The 23,781-nt window shown below is 38.8% G+C and overlaps 1 protein-coding gene across 3 annotated transcripts in view; it reads right to left on the minus strand.

Annotated features, from left to right (window-relative positions):
• Positions 1-6,257: 6,257 nt before the first annotated feature.
• WASL (WASP like actin nucleation promoting factor) overlaps positions 6,258-23,781 on the minus strand; it is a 49,050-nt gene continuing 31,526 nt past the window's right edge. For 2 of the 3 annotated variants that reach the window (XM_005146092.2, XM_031046325.2), the window contains exons 5-11: positions 22,438-22,461; positions 17,521-17,689; positions 15,898-15,940; positions 15,387-15,540; positions 11,706-12,220; positions 10,369-10,477; positions 6,258-8,957 (exon numbers count right to left, since the gene is read on the minus strand). In XM_005146092.2, the coding sequence (XP_005146149.1) occupies positions 8,896-8,957; positions 10,369-10,477; positions 11,706-12,220; positions 15,387-15,540; positions 15,898-15,940; positions 17,521-17,689; positions 22,438-22,461 (1,076 nt within the window). In that variant the 3' untranslated portion in view covers positions 6,258-8,895. The remainder of the gene's footprint in view (positions 8,958-10,368; positions 10,478-11,705; positions 12,221-15,386; positions 15,541-15,897; positions 15,941-17,520; positions 17,690-22,437; positions 22,462-23,781) is intronic. The other variant, XM_005146093.3, reaches the window with a different exon arrangement.

Here is a 23,781-nt window from a genome sequence, read left to right on the forward strand (position 1 = left end):
AAGAATTGCCAAAACTGTAATATGAACTTGTGGATCTCTTGATATATTCTCATGAAGATTGATGTGTTTCAGTGTGATGGGGCACTGCCTCAGATAGCATAACAAATCCCTTCTCAAGCCTGTAATTCCAGTCTTTGTTTCTGCCCTATGAGCTCTGCCAAACCCTCACGTGCCCCAGAGAGAGAAAGCTGGGGGTCTTGATCGTACATACTGTGCAGATTGCTTCAGATGCTCCCATCTGCAGTGTAAGCTTCTATTCTGTATGCTTCTCTGAGATAGCATACATGTAAGGGGAAACAGTGAATAAATGCAGAGACAATCTCATACTGTGTGTCCCCAGCCATTAGCTATGGTACATGAGAGCTGCTCAATGAACATTGCAAAAACTAACCCTATAGGAGCTTGCCCTCTACAGACTAATAGCACTATTCCTTACCAAACCTGTGGTTGAAGTATCACACCAATTAAACACATACTCTTCTCTAAGCTTGAAACTATTGCTAGTTAAGCACCACCACTGTGTTTGCTGTTGCTGAGCTCCCTTACCATCTATTTCCAGACCATCACAACAGTTTGACTGAGTCCATACCATAGCTTCACTCCGGTTTAGTAGTTCTCAATACAGCTTGGTGGGAAGGTTTTGTGACTAGATAAAATGTAATGCTGCTGGAAATCAGGAGCACTGGGTAGAGCATGTACCTTTATCACAAAGCTCTGAAAAAGCCTTGGTGAAAGGAGCCTCCCCCATTTACAGCTTGTGGAGTAACATTTGACTGCCCGAACCCTTTACAGAACCTCTTGCAGTCCTATCTGATTAGTGTTAGGAAAATGCTTAGAGGTCCTGGACAAAATGCTGGCACACGTGTCCAGAGAATAACCAGCATTTAAACTGAATAAAAACTTCGGGGTTAGTACATCTGTGAGCTTCTGTTCAGCAACACCTTAAGAAGTTGAACTGGGCAGAAATTAGCAGCCAAATTAGCAACAGGAGAGACAAAGTTATTGCTTCTTTTTTCCTTCTTTAACACTGCAGACTTTATGCTGCTAAATTAGAACCCAACTGTCTTTATAGTAATAAACCAGGAGGTCACATTTAAAGAGCTACACTTGCCTTTGTGTTTCCTGGAAGACCTCTGTGTCTCTAAGTCAACTGTGCAGCTGTTCACTGCAAATTATGCAGAAAGATTAACAAAATCTTCGTTAGGACCTCAGAATACATGTCAAACCTACCAGCTTTAAGAAAACATGGATCATGATGTTCAGCTGGAAGAGCTGACACGTTTCACCCTGTGCCTGTTGAATTTATCAAGCGCAAATAGTAAAGAAGAAATACAATGAGGAAAGTAAATCAATCTGATTGCAGCTGTGTCTAGTCACAGTTTCTCCTAATGTCCTGTGATGATCCGAGAGGCTGGGGATGTAAGAGTGTGACTGGCATCCTGCAGAAACACATTATCACACGCTTCAAAGCGATTGGCTGCCTTTCCTCAAACAAAGTCAGAGCTTTAATGTGCACCCTGATGGAAACAGGATGGCCCCTTTCAAACAGAGATGATAGAGATAGACAAGGCAGTAAGACGAAACCACAGGAGCTAGCACACGCAGGGCTGCAGTAAATCTAGGCCATAAACAGAATGCCTCCTGCACTTGAAATCTTCCATGGCCCTGAGATTTCCAAAAGCATGGCAGCAGCACTGCAGCACCTTTTGGCCTTGCAGACCCGCAGGGGTCCAGAAGGGGCACCAATTCTGGTGATCTGATAATGACTTACACCCGTGAAACTAATGTTCTTTACAACTTCAGGGAGAAAGGTGTGAAGTCTGATGCAGGCAGAGCTGAGCAGCCATACGATAGGGCTGCACATAGCTGCTGCTGCTCCTACAAACACTGCCTGCAGTGATCACGCACCAGGGCTCAGGTGGCTTGCCCCAGAGAGGACTCCCTGTCCAGGATCAGTTAAGCTTCTGACACCATCAATCACGGTGAAATACTGCTATGGGAGGGTGTGCTGCAAATCTGGTGTTCAATCCTGTGCTCAGTTCTGGGCCCCTCACTACAAGAAAGATATTGAGGAGCTGGTGCTGGTAACAGAAAAGGGCAACAAAGCTGGTGAAGGGTCTGGAGCACAAGTGTGATGAGGAATGGCTGAGGGAACTGGGGTTGTTTAGTCTGGAGAAGAGAAGGCTCAGGACAGGACCTTATCACTCTCTACATCTACCCAATAGGTTAGTGAGGCAAGGGTTGGTCTCTTCTCCCAGGTAACAAACGATAGGTAATGGCATTGGAACAGGCTTCCAAATGAAGTGGTAGTCACCGTCCTCAGAAGTGTTAAAAAAGCACTTAGATGAGGCCCTCACTGACAAGGTTTATTGGTGGACTTGGCAGTCCTGGGGTAAAGGTTGGACCTGATGATCCTAAAAGTCTTTTCCAACCTAGCTGACCCTACAATTCTATGAAATGTGCCTCATAAATTGGGGATTAACAACTGCTCTGGAACTTTAAGTCCTAAAACTCCTGTCTTTGACTTAGTTTATTAGAACTAAATCCAAGGGGAACTGCATGCTGTGGCTGGGTTTGCAGTGTTTGGGTCACCCAGGAAATATTCAAAAGCACAGGTTTAAGGCAACACTAGAGTATGACCCAATACTTGCACACACAGATAATCAAACTGCTTGGATTAACTCTGCTTTACAGACACGATTCAAGTTTTGGTTTTGTTTTTGAGAGCTTAAAAGTGGCTGTTAATTCTGAAAACCAGGCCTAGCAGAAATAAAGCAGTGTCACCTGATAGTTTTGTTCTGAGAATTGAAGCAACTACATTTTAACAAGTAAAATGGCATCTAAAACTACTTTAAGCAGCACATGTCTGGACTGCAGTACCATGGTCTATATGTATATGCATTACTTCTGAGATTGTAATTTGAGATTTTGAGATTGTTACACCACTACACAGGAGGACAGGATGGTTTGAGTTTTTACTGTCTGCTAGAAGGTACCAGTTCTATCCATGCAGAGAGGGGACATCTGAAGAATGGACTGCAGGTTAGTGCTGAAAATGGCATAGGAAGGACAATAAGGAACCATGTACAATCTAGTTTTATGGGAAAGTCAGGAACCACGAAGATCTGTAATGATCTCACATTGTATCACACTTGCAAAGGAATTCAGGCTGGTCGCTGCCCAGGCCCGCTGATGTCCCGAGGTCCACAGCCACACAATGAGCCAGGCCACATGCCCAGCAGCAAAGAAAGATTCCAGCTTTTTCTTCTTTTCTGTGCCATCAGTTATCTCTGTTGGGATGACTCCTGGAAGAATGCATCACTACAGCTATCCTTTGCCCAGCCACCCACCTCTCATGTTGCTCATTATTAGGACAATCAGCCCAAAGCTTTCTCTATTGGTCATTTAATACCTCCAAGTATTCCTCAGCTAAGTGTGTAGGTAAGATTTATCCCCAAATAGGAATCCATATTAGTACAGCCCCTGTTCACTTTGAAATGGCTCACGTGTTTCATAGCAGCTGCATTCTGCAGGCCGTTGATAGTATTTGTTAGGCAATTGTGCTAACTGTATTTTTATCAAGAGGTTTGGAGAGCTGTCCCAGAGTAAGACATTGTCCCAGAAAAAGACCAGAATGGCATAGAGTAGTGCCATGAGATGCCCTTGAGATGATTACCACACGAAATATGGCAATGTATCTGTGAGAAAGAGACACTTCAGTTAGCTGTGTAGGACATTAGTTTTGCAGGAGTCACATAGCTCCTTTAAGGAAGCAAGAAGGCTGTTATAGCACAAAAGGGATCCTTTAAACATTACAGAATGATGTAATAGTTTTTCTCCTCCTTGTCTTGCTTTACTGAACTCTATTGGTCCTTTTGCAGACATGTAATTAGATTAGGGTTTTTTAAACTCTCTGAACACTCTTGGTATGTATTTATCTCCATTTTGGCACCAAAATTGGCAGGGCTGTGCCTTCTGCACAGACATCTTGTCTGTAGTTTTCCTTTTTTCCTAGTTGGATAAGAATTCTGCTTTACCTGATAGCTTGCCTTAGAATTGGGATAATTCATACGGAACATATGGTAGGTTTTTGAGCTCTTTTCTCCATGAGGGGTAGCCCCCATGTGATGGGTTGTCTGGCTAAGGAGCAGGTTAGCAATGTAATGTGCCTTATTCAAATATGTCTGTGAGGATACCTCCTGTATTCATCTTTCTCAACAGTTTGTCATTCCGTATTCCTTGTACCCTGATGAGCTGAGAAAACCCCATCTACCAAAGGGCTCCAAATCCAGCTCAACTGTTCCAGCAGTTGCCTGGTTTTTGGCATCAACAACCAGAAGAGCCAATTCCCAATTTTGTGTGCTTGCCAATGTCATTTAAGCAAATACTTTGTGTCTGACATACGATATAAGCACTATCGTATTTCTTCAGCTTTAAACTCCAGATCGTATTGTGTCCCCCAGGTGGCACAGACAAAAATATAACCCTGGTGATGGTTGTTTCCAAACTTGCTGTTTTCAAAGCTTGACTTTTTTTTCTCCTCAGCAAACATTACCTCCCTTAATCTAATCCTTAAGTATGAGTCTAAAATTCATACTGCTTGAGTGGCAAAACTCAGAAAAGACGATCAAGCTTGAGGGAGGGACAAAACACACACATGAAGTAATGGGTCAAGAATTTCACTCCAAAGAGGTTCCAAAACCTCTTTAGAGCACTAGCAAAAGGCCTTTACATATGTTTGCTAGTAGTAACAGATAAAACCCACAACAAATGTAAATATGAAGCTTCACAATTTCAGGAGTGTATTAAACTGTGTATAGATGGGTAAGTCCTGCAGGTATCACCCAAAACTATGTTAGAGAAAAAAATCTAATAGCTGACATGTTACTATTCTAGCTCATTTTAGCAGATTACTCTGCAAATACTGCAAAATTCAGCACAAAATTAGCAGAAAATAATTCATTACCTATTTTTGAACATTCATAAAGTGATTCTACTTCTCAATGTATTTCTGCATTGCTTTCAAATCCACAATTTCAAACAATTAATGGTTTATTTTTTCAAGCACAAAATAGCAGATATGTCATAGCAGTTTGGTGATTAAAAATACAAGTCTCCTCTACAACTACATAAACATCCTCAAACGTTCAAAGACTGAAGTGTCCAGCTGGTGTCACTGACAAGTGGGTTTAAATGTGGATATTAAACTCCCATAGCTCACGTTCTAGTTCACGCTACCCCATCCTTTCCAAATTCTCACTCACAAGAAAACTCCAGGCAGTAAACAAATACATAGCAACCGGAATCCTCACTGCAGTGCTAGAGGGTAACACGGGTCCTTTGAGAGACAGAGGCTTAGTATCTTCTAAGCTTCCCTAAACCAGTTTCACTTTTCTATAAATAAAGCTGCTTATCACTGTACTTAAGCTTCAGGAACTTTAATTAGACCAGGAATTTCTCTAACGATTAGATAAAGGCTGCTGCAGTGGATTGGTAACAGCCTTAAACCAAAAGGCTCTCTCCTCTCCTTTCTCCTCTTTATGTATGTCTTACTTGGGAAAATAACCAGTCAAAGAAAAGAAATAGGAAGAAACCCCTCCTTTTAAATGCATATTTTAAGTTTCTGTTTAGTAAGTGGAAATATTATATACCTCAGCACATCCTGCAAGTGACAATTCCAACTCTGCCTTGCACTGAAGGCCTGAAAAAAAAATAAATCAGAGAAGTACTCAACTTCAAAGAAAAGCCTACACCAGATAAAAACCTGAAATGCTGGACTCTTAAGGCGCTTTGGAGAAGGAAGGCAGACTGCTGAAGTGCCGTGAGCTCAAACACTACTCCATGCAAGACAGAGTAAAAACCTTGTAATTTAGCACATTCATTGACAAGAGTTAACTATTGAATACTCCTTCTGGAGTGTTTACTGATGAAGCCATGTTTGTCTGACCTTGAAATGCTGCTGGATTACTGCACTTGCCTGCAGCAGGAGCTGTTTCCAGAGAAGCTGCTGAGCAGCCATGAGATCTGCTAGGAGGCCAGACACAGTGTCACATTCTTACTCATTGTGTTTACTCACCAGCAGCACAATCCAACTTTCCAGAGACACCAAAACTACTGTGACTAGAGAGCAACTATTTACTGCTTTGTGAACTTGGCGAGGGGACCAAAGTTACTTTTAAAGTGTGTAATCGATATGCAGATCTACTTCAAAAGCTGTGCCACAATTAGCACTTAAAAACCACACAGTTTTACGCTAGTTGGGTCAAATTAATTTTATTATGCTCCATGATGAATTGCCACCAGTGCAACATCCTATTCACTGTACATTTCAAAAATTCACATACTAAAAATTTCAGTTTGATAAATGGAAAACTGAATGATTGAGAAGTTCTTACGGATTTCATACGTACAAGTGGCTAGCCAATATTGTCTATGCACACAGAGTGTTGATACAAAAGCCTCATGCTAGTTTGTTAATTGCTAAGGCTATCTGGACAGTCATTTAACCAGAATATATAAGAGGCCTTCATTACAATGTTTAGCAACAATGCACCAGTATCATGAAATGCTATCTTCTGCTCATAGTGCAAGTGGCGGAGTGCTGAAGCATGCAGTTATGAGTAACTTAACTGCCATTGCAGTCTTTATGCCTGAAATTTATCATGTACAAACACTACTTTAAAGTAAATATTAACCTGGACACCACAGAATGTGAATGTACTTTTTGCATGAAGAAAAGAGAAATAGAAAAACCAAAAGCTTTCTTTGGCCAGTATCTACAAATAAAAGTTTTATTCAATAATGTAACTTCAGAGCTCCCAAAACCTGGAACAGAAAATTGATTAATGAACTGTGATGCTTAATTATTAACTGTATTACAGAAACTCCAATTGTGGGAACATAAGAACTAAACATAACTAGTAAGTAACATGTTAGGAAAACCTCTAGGCCTCATCTGCTTAATTTTAAAATGCCCTATATGCAATAAAGATAAGGGAGCAGTGCCAGAAGTTATATGAAAGCCATACAAATATTTTCCCTATACACGAGTTCTTAACTCCACTGCCATTAGCTACCCCAGGCTGCACTTGCACTTAAATCCAACGCTCACGCCATTACAGCAGCAAAGCTAGTAGGAAGTGTTTCCAGCAGCAGAAGGCAATGCAAAAGTTACTGCAAGAAAGTGAGACCACTTGGAAATTTTTTTCCTGAAGTTATGTGCTTAAATTACTCTTGGAAGGAAGTCAGCATCCCCTGAATAATTTAACTACGACCTTACCTCTCCCACTACTTTTCAGCAACTTTCCTTTCTTCTCATATGACTAAATTAATTCGCTAAAGACTAGGTTATAACTGGGTTAGAAATCCAAGCCGTATCATGCAGGTCCAGCCTGTCAAGATCAGGTCAACACTGGGTTTCAGTCAATACAATTCTGATAACTTAAATTTAGTTTGATACCCTGACTACAGTCAAAGACCCAGGACACTACGCATTAACTACGCTCCAAGTATGACTGACTTAACTAAATATTCTGTGTCAGATAATGTGGTTTTTAGAACAATTTTCTACCTGAAAATTACAGTAAGTACAGTATTAATGCTGCAGATATTAAATACCCACATAGCATAGATTAATATTTTGTAATAGGCAGATATGCCAAAGTTTACTGCACTACGAAGTACAATTTATATAAATGTGCAAGCTGTGAAATGAGAATCCCACTTTCCGTCCACTTATTCAAATATTATTCTTGTGATTCGGGTTCTTGATCTTCGTCACAACCCCTGGTCTTAAAGCCAACATACGAAGACAGAATATTGCCATAAAGTTCAGTACTTATTCAAAGTATATATTCTGAGTTAATGGCTTTCCAACCTTATGGATGTAGGATTGGTGTTTCAGCAGTTGTTGTGTACCATAACGCAAAGACTGCAAAGTAATACCACTTAAGTTTATTAGTACACCAATGTCCTACAAATTTTTAAAGTAATTAAACATTATTGAAGCAAGCATTAAACGAAGCCCTTCAGCCTGAAAACCATGTAAAATTGGTTTTAAAAATAAATCGAACTGTAGCAACTGCCAGCCTCCAGTATAGCCCCCGGTAATTTACACTTCTTCATTCTGGAAGTAAGAGCTGGGAAGGAGAGAAAAAAAAAGACTGAACTTGCTTGCATCAAAGATGCCTTTACAACTATTACAACGTAAAAAGCCACCCTGTAACTTCAGATAGAGAGCTCCCTAATTGAAGGATTTAATTACTTCTGCTGTTCAGTAGCAGTCAGTATTGCTACAGTTAGGGCAAACTAATCTTCACAACTAGCTGTGCATTTCTGTGGTGATCATGTTTTATGTCAAGCATACTGCTAAGGTTTGAACTAAATGTTGTGATGTATTTGAAACCATGCAATAGTATAAACCAGCCTCAACATTCATGTAGCACTGTATTTGAAGTGAAGGGGCTAAATAAACTAAGAGCTGCATCACTTAAAGAACATAGTGCTATACTAGGTTTTAATAAGAAAATTTAGATACAGAAAAAGTAGGGTATGAAAATAGTGTTTTCCTTCTTGCATTATAACTAAATTACATTAAGGTTTTTGTCAGTCTCACATATTACATTTAAACTCCCTTATTGATGGAAAGTATTCACATGTACATGATCATCCAGGTGTAAACTTGCACACATTAACAGGGAGTAGCTTTGTAGAGGATTATGACAAACCTTTACAGATTAAATGAGGTATTGCACAGATTAATAAAAAAGCAAAAGGCAACAAAAATATACAGCAAATTGGTAGAACATTTACATGATAATTTTACAGAATCCATAGACAGAAAGTAGTGTTTAGTATATCATTCACCTTAAAAAATATATATATAATAATATATGATCAATCATCCCATTCATCATCGTCCTCAAAGTCTTCTTCTTCATCTTCATCCTCATCTTCATCTGTAAGACAAGAAAAAGCAAGTCACTTGCACACACAGAATTAACATGACGAAAGTGTTATCGATTTCTCCCACAACTTTCTGAAAACAGAACAATCAGTTCAAGGTCATCATTCTGAAAACAGAACAATCAGTTCAAGGTCATCATGACAATACATTTGGTAATAGTCTATTTTAAGATTGCTAGACATGACATTTGGTTTAGACAGATGCTGGCTGGAAGTTAAATGTAATTTGTTTCCTTTCTCACTCCTCTCTCCATGTAGGAAAAATATATCTCGCCTTCTGCTATGACAAAAAGAACGAGAAGTTCTCATTTAACACTTTCTACTTATTACTCTTTCTTAGAAAATGTGAGAGCCAGCTTGTTCATGACTGGGTTTTAAACTTCAAGGACATATTAACTTCTGAAATGTCAGAACTGCTTCCCCAGGTTTACTATGTAATGGGATTTCTGTTTACTGTACGAACAGATGAGAAAAAAATCGCGAGCTAAAATAAAGACTGTGTGGCTACTGGAGTATTCTAAGGTACGTAATGCACATCACAACATCAATGTTTGTGGTTAATTTTATTCAGCCTTCCCCTCTTTTTACATGTATCATAATTTTAAAATTGTAGCCTGTTAAAAATAAGCTAGTTATTTGTTGGGCAAGAGCACTTCCTTCCCTAAGAAGGCTGTATTTAGCATACTCGTGGTATTTAGTTTACGTAAAGTACCAAATTTGAAGATTACTAAACAGGGCAGCAAATCAACAATCTATATTGTATTTAGTCAAATAGTCTGCAGACCGCAAGTGCAGATTTGGTATCAAGGTAAGATCTGGAAGAAAAATGTATCAAAGGCTAAACAGAAGAGATGTAACCCAACAGCTGCACTGCAGTTACTAAACTGCATTTATTACAAGCTGGTATTTGAGAAATGCAAATCCTCTTCCAGCCTTATTTTTCCCAAGCACTGAAGTGTGAAAAGTTGATTCAGTACTAGAATGGGACTAGTCGAGTAACTCCGGTTATCCAGTAGGTGGCATCCAAAGCCCACTTGAAGGCACGGTTTTGAGAAACGAATCTTCAAGAGCTTTGTTTCTAGAAACAGAAGGGAAAAACCTTCCTTCCAAACATACTTTGACAACTTATTTCATCAGACATGTAGTAGATAAAAATATGTCAGTTAAAATAAGAATCTTCACAAGAATATTAGCCTTAATTAATCACTTTAAATTCATAATTACTGCAAACTACTATACACCAGTAATTCAAAGTAGCACAATGTAATCACCGAACTTAACATTAGGGGTCTGCCTACAATATGCTGACATCCATGCTCTTTTCCCAGCACTTTTTTTACATTGAACAGAAGTGTTAGCTCTTGAAAAGCTGACACTCTGAGGCCAAAAAATTCACAGGCTCACCTGAAGAATGAATGGCTTTGCTCCTTTTCTGCATAACTTCCATTAATGCACCCACAATTCCTGAGGTGGGTGCAGGTGTAGGCGGTGCACTCTCCTGACCATCAGATACCTTGGAATAAGGATACATTAGAAAGATGCAATTAGCAAAACAGAATCTGTGTATTTCAAGACAAACCTCCCTGTAAGATTAGTGAGGTTTTTCCTTCAGTCAGAAGAAACAGTGAAACTGCACTTTGTTTCTTCAGCTCAAGCTAAGTTTTTATTTATAAGAAGGTCAACGCTTTCTCTTTCATCATGTAACACAACTGTAGTCGGTCCACGTTCAATACTACGTATTTCAGCTCTGACTTCTCATGAAGTGAGGGCTCATCTAGAGTAAAGCTGTACAGGCATGACTCCTGTGGCTGAAAAATCGTTATTTATTTTATCCTTGGTATATTCCACAAAATATTCTTCCTTGTTGGGGTTCGTTATCCAGGTCTGCTTTGGGTTGTTAATTCCTTCTGAAAGTAATAAGACTTTGATACTGCATACCTGTAATGGCACATAAATATCAACACAGTATCCCAGAATGGTTTGGGTTGGAAGGGACCTTACAGATCATCCAGTTCCAACCCCCCCCACCATGGGCAGGGACACCTGCCACTAGACCAGGTTGCTTAAAGCCCTGTCCAACCTGGCCTTGAACATGCCCTCACACTATTGTCATACCAGAAGCCTCAGGTGCAGCAGCATGGCACAAAAAACCCTCCACAACAAAAAAAAACCCTACAGGTTAAATTATTTTGAAGTTATTCAGTGATACGAAGAAGAAACAGCAAGAGCCTGAAACAGCCTGAGCTGCAGAGGAACAGCAAAGGCATCCCTCATGACAGGCACTTTTCCAGACATGAGCAGCCACCTTCTGACAAGCCTCAATGTTTGCAGTGACAGCTGCCTTTTAAGATGGGGGGATAAAGTGTTTGCCTTCCACTGCCATTACTGCTCAACTCGTTCCCTGCAGTTGTATAGACAATTTTATTGAAACATTCACAAGACCAGTAATCTTTCCATGGTTCTTGCAAAAGCTCTTTATAGCTATGATACCATGGTATCATCACTGTAGGATTTCGTTAAAAATGAGTTTGAAACAAGGATTATTTCATGCACTGATACTCCTCTACAGTAAATATGTGTTCTAAACATTTTCTCAGCATTACTCTTTTAACACATCACTTCAAAAACTCTTGAAGTTATGATCCAGCCCAAAACAGAGACACACTTCAGTGTTGATATTGTAATGGCGCACCCATTTTCAAGTCCCAGGAGGACCTAGATGAGAAACAGCTTTTACTCACAGATTTCAGCTGTATACCCTGCCGTATCTGGTCTAACAGTGCATCTCTTCCTGAGCAGGACACTGGTCGACTGTTCTGTTCTACTTTCTTTAACTGAGCTCCTTCTCTGATTTGATCCAAGAGTGCTGCTTTGTTTCCCACAGGAACTGGAAGCTGGTGATCAACCTCTGAAGTAAGGCCTGGTGGTGGAGGAGGACCAGGAGGGGGTGGAGGAGGAGGAGGTGGTGGAGGAACAGATGACCCACTTGCTGGCGGTGGTGGTGGTGGAGGCGGGCCGGACGGTGCTGATGATGAATGCACAGGTGGTGGTGGAGGATACATCCTGTTTGGAGGAGGTGGGGGCACTGCTGCACCAGGTCTAGATGGAGGTGGGGGTGGAGGTGCTGCTGTGGGAGCTCTTGACGGAGGTGGAGGTGGTGCCCCTCGGCCCCTAGCAGGGGGAGGAGGAGGGCCTGAGCTATGGGGTGGTGGTGGTGGAGGGGGTCCTCCTCTACATGGTGGTGGTGGAGGTGGAGCTGAAATGAAACAAGACAATTTGCAATTACATGCTACTCAATACCCATAAGTCTTTCAGAGACTAGCAGAAAAAAGAGAAAAGGCTCTGCCTTGCCTTTTGCAAGGATCTCTGTGCCTGTGCAAATGTTACCGATTCTGGATTAAGCTGAATAAGCTATGCTTAAGAGCAATGCAAACCAACCTGAATATAGCTGCTATGTCTGTTGCGTATTTGGAAAAGAATCAACATGCAGGAAGCAGGTGCAACACATAAAAAGACAAAACAAGCTTGGTCATTAATTTCTGTCTGGTCCTATGGCAGTGATTGTTAGTTAGTGTCTCAAATTCTCATGACAAAATGCAGAAAAAAAAAATCAAAAGAATCCTCTGCAATTTTGTTGACCCAAGACAGCAAACAAGAGAAAGTGGCTCTAGAAAATACACTTAAAATAAAATACAGAATTTCCACTTTATAATCTATGCATTCTTTTATTAGGGAATTACAAAGGCAAGTATTTTTTTGAAGTAACATCTTCCAGTAACAAGAAAAACTACTAATGTATTATGATACAGCCTAAACTGGCTCTTAGTTCCTTTTACTGAAAATGAGTCCCAACAATATCCTTATGCAGGGACTGTAGAAAGGAAACCCTGATGCACAGGATCACTTCTATAGGAAGTGGCCTTGAAAGGTACTTGCTCTGCTAATGGCATTTTAAATGGCCCCATTTCGTCTTCCATTAACCATCTAATGGTTTATGGTACTTTTGGTTGTGTTATTGCTGCACAGAACTACTTAATAACCCATCATACCACTAAAGCCATCATACAACTAAAACTTCACAATTTCACATGCTTTGATAATGAAAAGGGTATTACACTTAAGAAGATACTTCTTTACTATTTCTATTACGTCTTTCATGTTACATGCTGAGAAATCAGGATTTCTGCACCAGAGTAGAGAGGGAACATCCTTATAAAAGGGATTTTGGGGAAGTGCTTCAGCACCTCCTTCCCTGCTCATCTAGAGAAACACACCCCTCCTAAAATTGTGGAACTTAAGAACGTAACACATAAACCACTCTGGGTTTTTTCCATCCCTTCAAAAGAACAACACTGGGAGAATCTCCTCTCAAACTTCACAGATTTTCCAAGAGACATATTGCCAACATTCCTGATTTTGAAAAACCCTACCACTTTCCGGCTGACATGACTGCAGTTTCCTTTTGGGCCACTGGAGGCCAGTATTTTAAAACATAACTTACTCGGCAAGCACTCCAGACAGTTTTTCTGTATTACTGAAAAGATATACAGCATGGTCATGCTCTAGAGTCTGCAGTGTCTGTAGATTCTAGACACAAGGTTCAAGTTTTCCTGTGGGTTTATCTGCATCGTATCTAGAGAGATTTGCCCCATCCCACCTGGGGAAACAGAGTTCAGGAGTTTTTTGTCTGCCTTCAACTGAGTGAAATGAGGAAGAGGAAGGAGAGAGCACCATTACCTCACCCTCTCTCCCTCCCCCCTCCAGACAGATGGTACAAGCAAAACAAGAAAATAATTTAGTTTTTTATAAATGCACACTAACCTGAATATTGCCATTAAGAAAAAAGTTTGTAAAAATCTTCTATTGGTGGTATTGTCACTAAAAATCCCCCGATCAACAGTACCAAAACTAGGGAAAGGGCAGAAAACCCAAGAAAGTAACTTCTATCTGAGCAGAACAATGTGTCTGCATTCTCAAGTCAGCATCCTGGTAGAGTCAATATGTAAGCACAGAAATTCTTGCAATAAACACAGAAAAATGTGTTTCAGCTAAGAAAGAACACTTCAAACAGCAGTCAATCCTACACATCAAACAACATAATTGTGGATAAATCCACAGAAATATTGGAATATTTTATCTGCCTCTATGAGAAAGCACAGAGGCAAAGTATCATCATGCATGTAAAAGCTTCTTTTTCAATTTTATACATGCAAGTGGCCATAATGTGAAATTAACACATACTTAATAGAAAAATAAGCATTTTTAAAGTATTTTAAACTAATCATAAGAATCCAAGGTAAGTCTTCCCAATCCAATTTTATGGTCAGCAGTCTAGGATCAATAACTCTGTAAACATTTAAACAGAGTTAAGATTAAATAAAGAAACTTGCAGATTTCTTACTGAGAAAAAACCCAAACATAACTGAAATTTTGCTTGCAATTTAAAGAAGTTTGACTGTAATTTTTAGCATTGCAGTCAAACAGGTGTGGACTAAGGTTTCTCATCTAGGAAAGAAATCACACAGCAGCATGAATACTTTGAAGCATTTGCTTAGATGCCAGCTCAAATACATACCGCTCCACCGTGGGGGACCTAAGAAATAAATGTACACAAGTCACTGTTCCCTGAATCTGTATCACTTCAGTCACTCGAACAATTTACTCACTAGTCTCAAACTGCTATCATTTCAATGGCATTTATATCCTATTTCTCTTCAGAAGTGTTCTGGACAAACCTCCTGAAGTTTCACATAGGCAGTGTAATTTTCAGACTGACTTGCTATGTTCCACTAGATAATGCATCAGCTGAGATCACATTCAAAGCCTAGGAAGGGAATAGCTTGTTTGGGAGTTCTTTTGCAGCAGAAGCCTGCTCAAAACTCACACTTTTTACTTTAAAATAGCAAAAAAGCCTTAAAAATTTTCATGTAAAGTTTGCAGGTCTCTAGCTGTTGCAAGGGTCATCACACGGTGCTGCCAAGGTAAACAGGCACCACGCATACACCAGTCAGCTATGTACTACTACTGTAACTGACAACAGCAGTATGGCTTCTAAAATTTTAACTTATTTGTAAGATTGACATTATAAAAGATTGAGATTATAAATAAATATACAACATACACATTCTGAAAAATCTGGATTGAGCATACTGCATAGTTTGCAGTCAGACTAAATGCGACTGGAAATTACTTCACTGACTTAAGTATGATCCTTACTCTTTAGGGAGCAAGTACTCTCATGGGTCATGCATGAACGTTTTTACATACTGTAATGTGCACAGAAACGTTCTGAAAACTAGTGCAACTGCAGCGACATGAAGTCCAGAGAATAATCAGAAACTGTTCATCTTTAAGGGTTTCTACTCTAATCCTTAAGGCAAAAATGCCCTGCTAGCTTTTACGTAAAATAAAAGGAATCCCACCTTGTCTGCGCAGTTCATTTTTAACAGCTTCCACTCCTCCTGTTTTCTCAATGAAATCATAGATGACCTTTGAAGTTTCTTTGTCTTTTAGTTGAGCCTCTGAAATTCCACACAGATCAAACAGGTTTTTCAATTCTGGGTCTAAGTTGTTCACCTGCAAGTAAGATTCATCAGTTTTAAGTAGCTTGAAATAAAAGATTCTTTAAAAGTATCATTGGTACTGGAAAAAGAAACAACCCATGTAGTTAAAAGAATAGCAAAGCCAAATATATGTCAGGAAAGACTGCTTTAGGAGAAAGAAGTACCTTGCACAAAAACTTAAATTTGCATCTTTTCCCCTCAGTCCCAGATCCCTTCTATTCCCTTGTATGTCAGCTTCCCTCTATGTCTGCATCATACTATAAAAATCACCATTTATGTTTATTTAAAGGCAATCTTCACAACCTTACATTAAAAAGCATCCACAACTTTTAATCATTCAGTGTCTTGAATAACTTATTAAATTACTTACATCAAAACCTGTGTTTGGATCCCAACCAACATGTCCAATGTGTCTAAAAAAGCAGAAAAGCCCATTTAATCAGCATAAAAAGGACCTTGTTAACCAAAACAGGACACCAAGGTAAGTTGAGAGTATTATCAGCTTCTAACTCCAGGCTCACTAAGACACTAAGCAACTCTTAACCCTCAATGCTCCACTTGAGAATGGAATAGTAGAACTTCCTTTACTCCCACTTTCCATCAGGTCAAAAAAAACAAGTGGAGTCTTCCCCTTCAGGTTACAGTCTGTGGCAAAACATGAAGGTTCTATGCCCTCCCTGGTGTGCATATGGATGGTGATGGAAGGACTGCACAGAGATCAAGGAAGGAGTTTAGTCTTTATATAGTAACTGGACTCAAGCTACTGCCAAGGTCTTCAGTGTCATGCAGGTGGAAAACCTCCCCCTCCCTCTGTCATCAGAGTTGTTTGTTCTCTCATCACTCTTCTCCCATTTACACCCTTCAAAGTCAGAACTGTTTTCAGCTGCCATCTTCCATTTCATGTGTCTATTAAATTATTGTTTTTATGTGATGCTATGATCAGCTAAAAAAGGCAGAAGTGTTTCTGCCCCTCCAAGCTACTTCATGCAACTGCTTGTTGGTTACAGAACGTATGAATGATGCTAGGGAAGCATTTTAGCCCATCTCTCCTTTTACTTTCTGTCCACTATCCCATTCTGCAGAGCACTCTCTCAACACACTGTGCAGTAACATTACTGTAACTGGTAATGCCAGTTACTTTTATGGGGTTCTATTCTGGGAAAGTACGTCAGTGGAAGTGATGCAAAATAATGATCCAAAAGAACAAGACATTCACTTTTGGCATGTAAACCTCACACTGATTTTTTAGTGATTCACAGAAACTGATCTTTTCTGTAACTAAAGCTCCTTATTGCTTTAGCAAATGAGGGCAACAGATTAAAATACCAAATTGTAGTTCAGGGAAACAACAATTAATTCAGTAAAGTGTCCAAACCCAAGTTTCATGAAAGTGAACCTTAAAATGAAACATCGCAACTACTCAAAAAGATTAAAGATACATAAAAAGCGGTATTCGGAAAAATGCAACTCACTCCCAAGAGGTGTATGCCAGCACACTGTACTTCCATTACAAGATATGGGTACTACGCCATGTACCAGAATGAGTCAGTTTGTAAGCAGAAAGACAGAGATAAAAATATGGCTATTTCATTTCCACTGTTATGACAAGTCAGGACTGCATATGTTGACTATGCAGACACCACTATAAGAATAACAGTGTCAAGGCACTGACCATTGAGGCTGAATGGGAGTCTGCACTGAGCTGACTACTTCAATAGGCATACCTCTTTACTGCTAATTTTTTTCTCACTTTTTTTAGGATAGCAAGTTACTTTTTGTTTACAGCTGTGGTAAACTCCTCATCTGTGTATAAGCTAACTTGCTTTTACACCCCACAACACTCCAGCCAGCACTCATTGTAGTTCATGGTACACACAACAGTCACACATTCAAGTCTTGAGCATCTGCCACACACACACACACACAAAATCCAACAAAATCCAACAAAACCCCAACCAACAAAAAGCAAACCCAAACTCAAAAAAGTCCTTACTGGAAATTTGATGGTGTTCCAATATCTGCTTTTGTCAATCTTCTCTTTTTAGTTTTTCCTTTCTTCTTTTCTTTGGTATATGAAATATTGTTGACTTGTGGAGTATAAAATCTGTTAGTTGTAATTTCCGGGTTTTTGATATCAACAGTTGCCATTGGTAGATTTGGGCCTGTGAACGTAAAGTACAGGAGTTTTACTGCTGTGTTTCAACAAGTCCATATTTAACCTACAAACCTTTTGGTTTTTTGGAGTGTAAAATACCTGTTCTGTAACCACAGCTCTACAGGCCAAGTGCATCCAGCTGGGTTCTGGATGTCAGACACACAGGCTGTTATTTGCTGAAGAAAAAAAAAGTGCTGCAACTAGTGCTGCTAAACTAGAATTTAGTTTGGGGCTGGTGATCCCCCCCCCCCCCCCAAATCTGGCAAAGAAAGCAATTTTAAACTAAAGAGCTGTCATGTACAGAACACTTGGAATGAGACAAACTAAAGGTACAGCACAGCTACTATCCCAAACAAGATCAGAGAAGTGGAAACACTGTTTTCTTCAAATACAGGAGAGTATCTATGAAACTACTCAGGGTTTCTTATGCCTTACTCTTTGACAGGTTTGAAAAACAACAGAAGCCCCAGATAAGAAACAGAGTTTGAAGAGCAGTGACATAAAAACAGCACCAGAAATAAAAATTAACCACTCAGAACATAATTCATAATTTTAAACCTCATTCTTCATTATAAACAATTTTGAATGAATTACTCTAGTTATTTAAAACACATCCAAATTATACTCCTGCCAATTTTAGTATTATGCTACTTGTGCAATACTAGCAAATAAACATAACTAACATGTTTTGCACCCAGTTTTTTAGCTCAGTTTTAGAAGGTAATTCCTGACTTAAGCGATAGTAGTATTTAAATAATACTAAGAGGCAATTTATGCCTTTTTCATATATATACATATGCATATTTTTAAGGAAACCTACAAAAAGAATATGTGATTTCACGTGTGGAAAAATGAGATTAAGCAGGCCATTTTGGTCGGTTTGGCCAGATATAGTTTGAGAACATCCTCTACTTATCTGTGAGTTCTAACCCAACGGTTAGCAAATCAATCAAAGTGAGACCCATGCATCCAGTTTTACTGAGCAGATGATAAAAAAGCCTAATTAGACTTTGGGAAATCCAAACCTTATTCTGACACTATTTTTTCATAATTGCATTTTGTATGGATAATTCAATGTTCTCTAAGCATTCTAAGGGACCAACAAGCATTAAGTTTCACAGTCCAAATTCCAAATCAGAAAAGAGAGGCAGACAATACAATGGATAACACAGCTGACATTTGTAGTTTAACACCTTAGTGGGAATCACCAAGTACTAGCTGGAACAAGAAACAAGAACCAAACTGCAACACCAGGCTAGACAAAACTAATCTAAAAACATACGACAACGCCTACATTCCTGCAAGAGTCTTAAAGGACAAGACTTAAAACCGCAGGGGAGAAGAATTTCTCGTGTTTTCTGCTAAGCAGAAATTCTTTGATCTAGAAATGTTATGATCTAAACAACTACCCTTTGAAAATACCAAGCACAAACTGACCACCTACAAACTATGCAAAACAATTTACATTGTTAAGTTCACTTCAAGTTAGCATTAAATTAATTAATTACGAAGTATTATCAACCCAAAACTTAACAAGTGGAGTTACATAAAAATCTTCAGGATGAACTGAAAATTACTGTCTTAATGTCATTAGTCACAAAACCACTGTAGGAGTTCATTTTCACTTTAATCACCTATTAATTTTCTCTATTATAGTCTCTCTACTTTCACCCATTATCTTGATATGTGTAGTTTCAGCAGCTATATTGACGTTCAAAAAGAAACATGCACCTCTGCAGTGCTTATTCAGCTGAGTTCAAATTATGAATTGACAGTCTGATTCCTTGGATTATAATAATATTTATACACGAGATCACAGTAAACTCTTAAAGACAAAAGTTTTTCTTACCATCAGGTTTAGATCTTAGATATCCACGAGGGATAAAACATTTGTACTCTTCTAGAACTGCCATATTTATATCCAGTAAAATTTTTCCCATCATAAGACATGCACCTTCCCCATCAGGTGTGGAGAGCTCAATAAATGAAGGCGAAAGAGGCATATAGAGCTCATCATTAGGAAGTATCTGAAAGTACAGTGGCCTTAAGCATCCACTGTTACCAATATCTGTGACATCTTCAGAAGGAGCTCCAGAAAACGTAGTACAAAACATTTTGAAATGTTAGTTCTAGGAAATTCTCTGTTTTATTTAGGACCTCTCCTGACATCTGTCCCAGACTACATACAGCTCTACTATAAATGCAAACTGTTCTAGTTCATAGTTGAAATAAAATGCTACCACACGGTTCTTAAAGATTCCCTCAAAACCTAATTCTCTGACAAATCCTTGATCCTTGCTTCATCTAGAACTTCACTAAGAGGTCCATTCAATGGCAATAACTCCTCTTTATTTGCATAAAGAGGCCTAGCTATTACAAATGCGTAGAACATAAATCCCAGGAAATTACAGAATAAAACATTTTACATAACTGTTAATGCCAATTTGATTTTAATCCTGCAATTCCACAAAAAAATCTTAAATCCATACCATTGAAAATGTCATCTGAAAAGAGAGAGCTTTTTCCATGCAGCTTCAACATATGCAGAAAATTCAGACAAACAAGCCCCACTAAACCAAAATTCCCCACAGTATTTCAAGCATGGATTCTGTGAGCTCAGAAATGTGACTGTTCTTGTTTTTTAGTTTTAAAAGTAATTATGCATTGATACCCAGGACATAAAAGCAGGTGTTCCTTTATTTTTTGTTGTTGTTTTCCAAAGAAAATTTCACTGCATACAGAGAGTAAATAAAAAAAAACAGCTGATCCTCCAACAATTTAGTTGCTTTTTTGGTGGGTTCCCCCCAGTTACATGCTGATTGTATGTATCTGCTGTAGCCTGAATTTCAAACACTAAAAGGCAAAGTCTGTAGAATACAACTACCTGAGGCTATAAACCTACACCCTGACCATGCCTCACCTGTGACTACAGAGAGCATGACCACACAACCTTTTGCCGGCAGAGAAGTCAGGAATCACAGAATTTGGCAGAATCAGAAAAGAAAAATTGGACAGGTTGTGAAAGAGTACATGGATGTTCCAGGGAAAGACTGTACTAAAAAGCAGAGATGCTGAGAGCTCTGACTAGTGATTATAGATGTGGAAAGTAAAAGCTACGGGGATAAATCTATGTCTTCAATATTCAGCTTAACAGCATAGGACTAAAAACTGCAAATTCAGTATGTGAGTATTTTTCTCGAAAAAACCCAACCAAAAAATCGATAAACCCCCCCCCCAAATCACAAAGTTTTTGCCTGAGGTCTTACAGCATAAATTATGGAGACTATTTTATGGACAAAAGGTTTTTGCAGGCTTAGTTTTTACAGGTGTAGTTTTTTTAAATCTTATTTCAATCACTGACAAACTAGATGAAAAAAATGCTTGTGTTACAGTTGGTAATATTTACAGTAGAGACAAAGGCTAAATGTTTTGTGGGAGGTGGCACTACACAGTCACCACTGCTGTTTCAATTCCCATCTGCTCTGTGGACACTGGTATCAGGGTTGTGTTCAGATGAGCAGAAGCAAATGTCACTCAAGAGGCAGAGCAGTTAAAACCTGCTGAAAGCTCAGAAAAGCTGCTAAGATGATCATGGATGGTATTACTATGATTGTTTCTAAACTAAACAACCCAGTCCCAGTTGAAGGAATCAATATTAAAAAAATGCCTGGCATAAACTGATGCTTGCCTGAATGCCCTCAAAACTTAATGTCTATGAAAGAGTAATATTTTTAGAAGCATTCCACATGAGGGAGGTTTTGTTTAGATAAAAAGAAGATATAAATAGTTCCCATAATTCAGGATTCATTAAGGATTATCTGTTTGGTGACGTACACCAAGATGCCTGGGTGCTTGGTTAGTACAAATTTAAGACTACCACTTCGAGCCATAAGGGGACCTCAGATGCTCAGGTGACTATACTGTTGCTCAAGCAGCAAACTAACAGATGCAGGGATATGACCTATGACCTGGATCACCAACAGAAATATCACAGGAGAAATCACTTTTTAATTTCAGTGTGAGTTCAGTACTACAAAGCCTTCAAACTTAATACTCTTTGATGAGCTTTTTTCAGATGAATCTAGAATAGAAGACTAAAAAAGACAGGATGAAATTGATATATAATTTGGACTCCTTACATCAATTTCATAAGATGATTGTCTGAGGAACCTGATCTTCATGCCAGTGAGACATATATAGACATATATTCCTGATATATAGACAGACTGAAATAATCCTTCATGTAAAAAAAAGAAAATTTAATCTTGACAAGCATGACATGTGACCAAAGGGCTATCTTACAGTTAGTTAGATACACTGAAATTGAAATTTTATGGATGTTTTATGAAATCTGTCATCATTATGCCTGTCTTTAGACAAACAGGCCAACTTTAAATATCATCAAGGTTCTGTCTACTGATCCTATATGGGCATACTCTGAAGAACAAGCAGCAAATGCAAGGTACAAAGTTTTCCTCTCAGTTCAAGCTGAAAGGCCTCTGTCCTATTTGCAACAAAACATGTTCCTCCAGAAACATTCTTTACAAAGCCAGCTAAGCCACAGAGCTTTCAAGCAACAACTAAACAAATACCAAAGAACAGCAACAGAACAAAAATACTAACCTCCAGAATAAGAGGTTACTGCTTTTGCCACCAGACGACTATCCTGAACAAATCCAAACCAAAGCTATACATAAACACTAAATGACAGGAATAAGAAAAAATAAAATGCAGTGACTCATGCAAAAAGCTTACCATTTGGTGGGTCTCGTCTTTTTTCTGTTGAAAAAGAAAAAGAGCTGTTTATTCATAGGTATCACAGGAAGAATTCATTCTGTATTTTCATTTCAGGTGAAGCTTTCAATGATGTTGAAGTCAAACTTAAGAATCTATTTATATCCTTAAAGCCTACTTGTACAGTTTAAGAAAAAAAAAACCCAAACAAAAAAACCCTAAAAAAGTATTACAGCAAAATAACCCCCCAATTTTAGATAATAAGCACTGATTTTGAAGGCTCAAATAGAGTAAGAGCATAAGGTAATAACTAATGAGCTGGTTTCAGACATCTTGACTCCAAAGTAAGGTGCGATATTAAGAAAAGCAGGTGTTATGGTATAATCTATCAAAGCAAAATTTCTGAAACATTATGCTTTACGATTTCCACTAAATGAGACTGTTCCGTCATTTTTATGTGAAATATAATTGGCACTTTTACACAGTATTGTTCTCCCACAGAACCTAAAAATATTATAATTATTTTTGATTTATGCAAAGAAAATAAGACACTTCATCTGTTATCCAATAGGTACCTAATCAATATGGAACAGAACCAGAATCTCCTTGGTACTAATCTGATATACCATTTACAATGCCATACTGTTTCACAGATCATGAAGAATTTGGCTTGATGATTTAAAATGGAGTTGTAAACATTTCACATTTCAGTGTTCTCAGCCTATAATAATAAATCCTTTAAACGAGATTCCCCTCGCTTACTATTAATTTCTATCCACTACAAACAGCATCTACCTACCCTGCAGCCATCCTTCAAAACCCCAGTACACAGTTACACTCTTCATGTACCTACACACACACTTAAGAATTTTGGATTTAGCAGTACACATATGGGCAAGCAGCTTGTCATCTCACTACACCAAAAACCATGGCTCTCTAAGGAATTTCCTCTCAGAACTGGATTATCTGAAATCTAACAGAGACTCCCAAGAGTTTTGTAACAGGAATTTGTAACATACGTTTCACTTTACAGCAGGTCCCAGAAAAGCTAACATACTGTATTTTTCAAGACACAAAACCACACAGGGAAGGGAGAAGGTGCCTCCACAGATGGTGCTGACCTTGTCCTAACAATACTAAAAAAAATAATCTACAATTCTAAGCATGTGAGGCAAGTCAGCCTTGTATCAGTCAGCTGATCTTCAGAGAGGAATAAAGAACCTGTCAAGGTCATCAAACCTTCAGAGGAAGATGAGTAGAACCTCTTGAGAATCAACTTTTAATGAGCAAGCCTCCTAAAGACAGGCAGTTTCCTCTTAGCTCACGGTCGCTTGGTTTTATGTACAGAGGTGCAGAGCCTCTGCC

This window comes from Melopsittacus undulatus, chromosome 5, assembly GCF_012275295.1.
Source record: "Melopsittacus undulatus isolate bMelUnd1 chromosome 5, bMelUnd1.mat.Z, whole genome shotgun sequence".
In the NCBI taxonomy this organism is placed as follows: domain Eukaryota; kingdom Metazoa; phylum Chordata; class Aves; order Psittaciformes; family Psittaculidae; genus Melopsittacus; species Melopsittacus undulatus.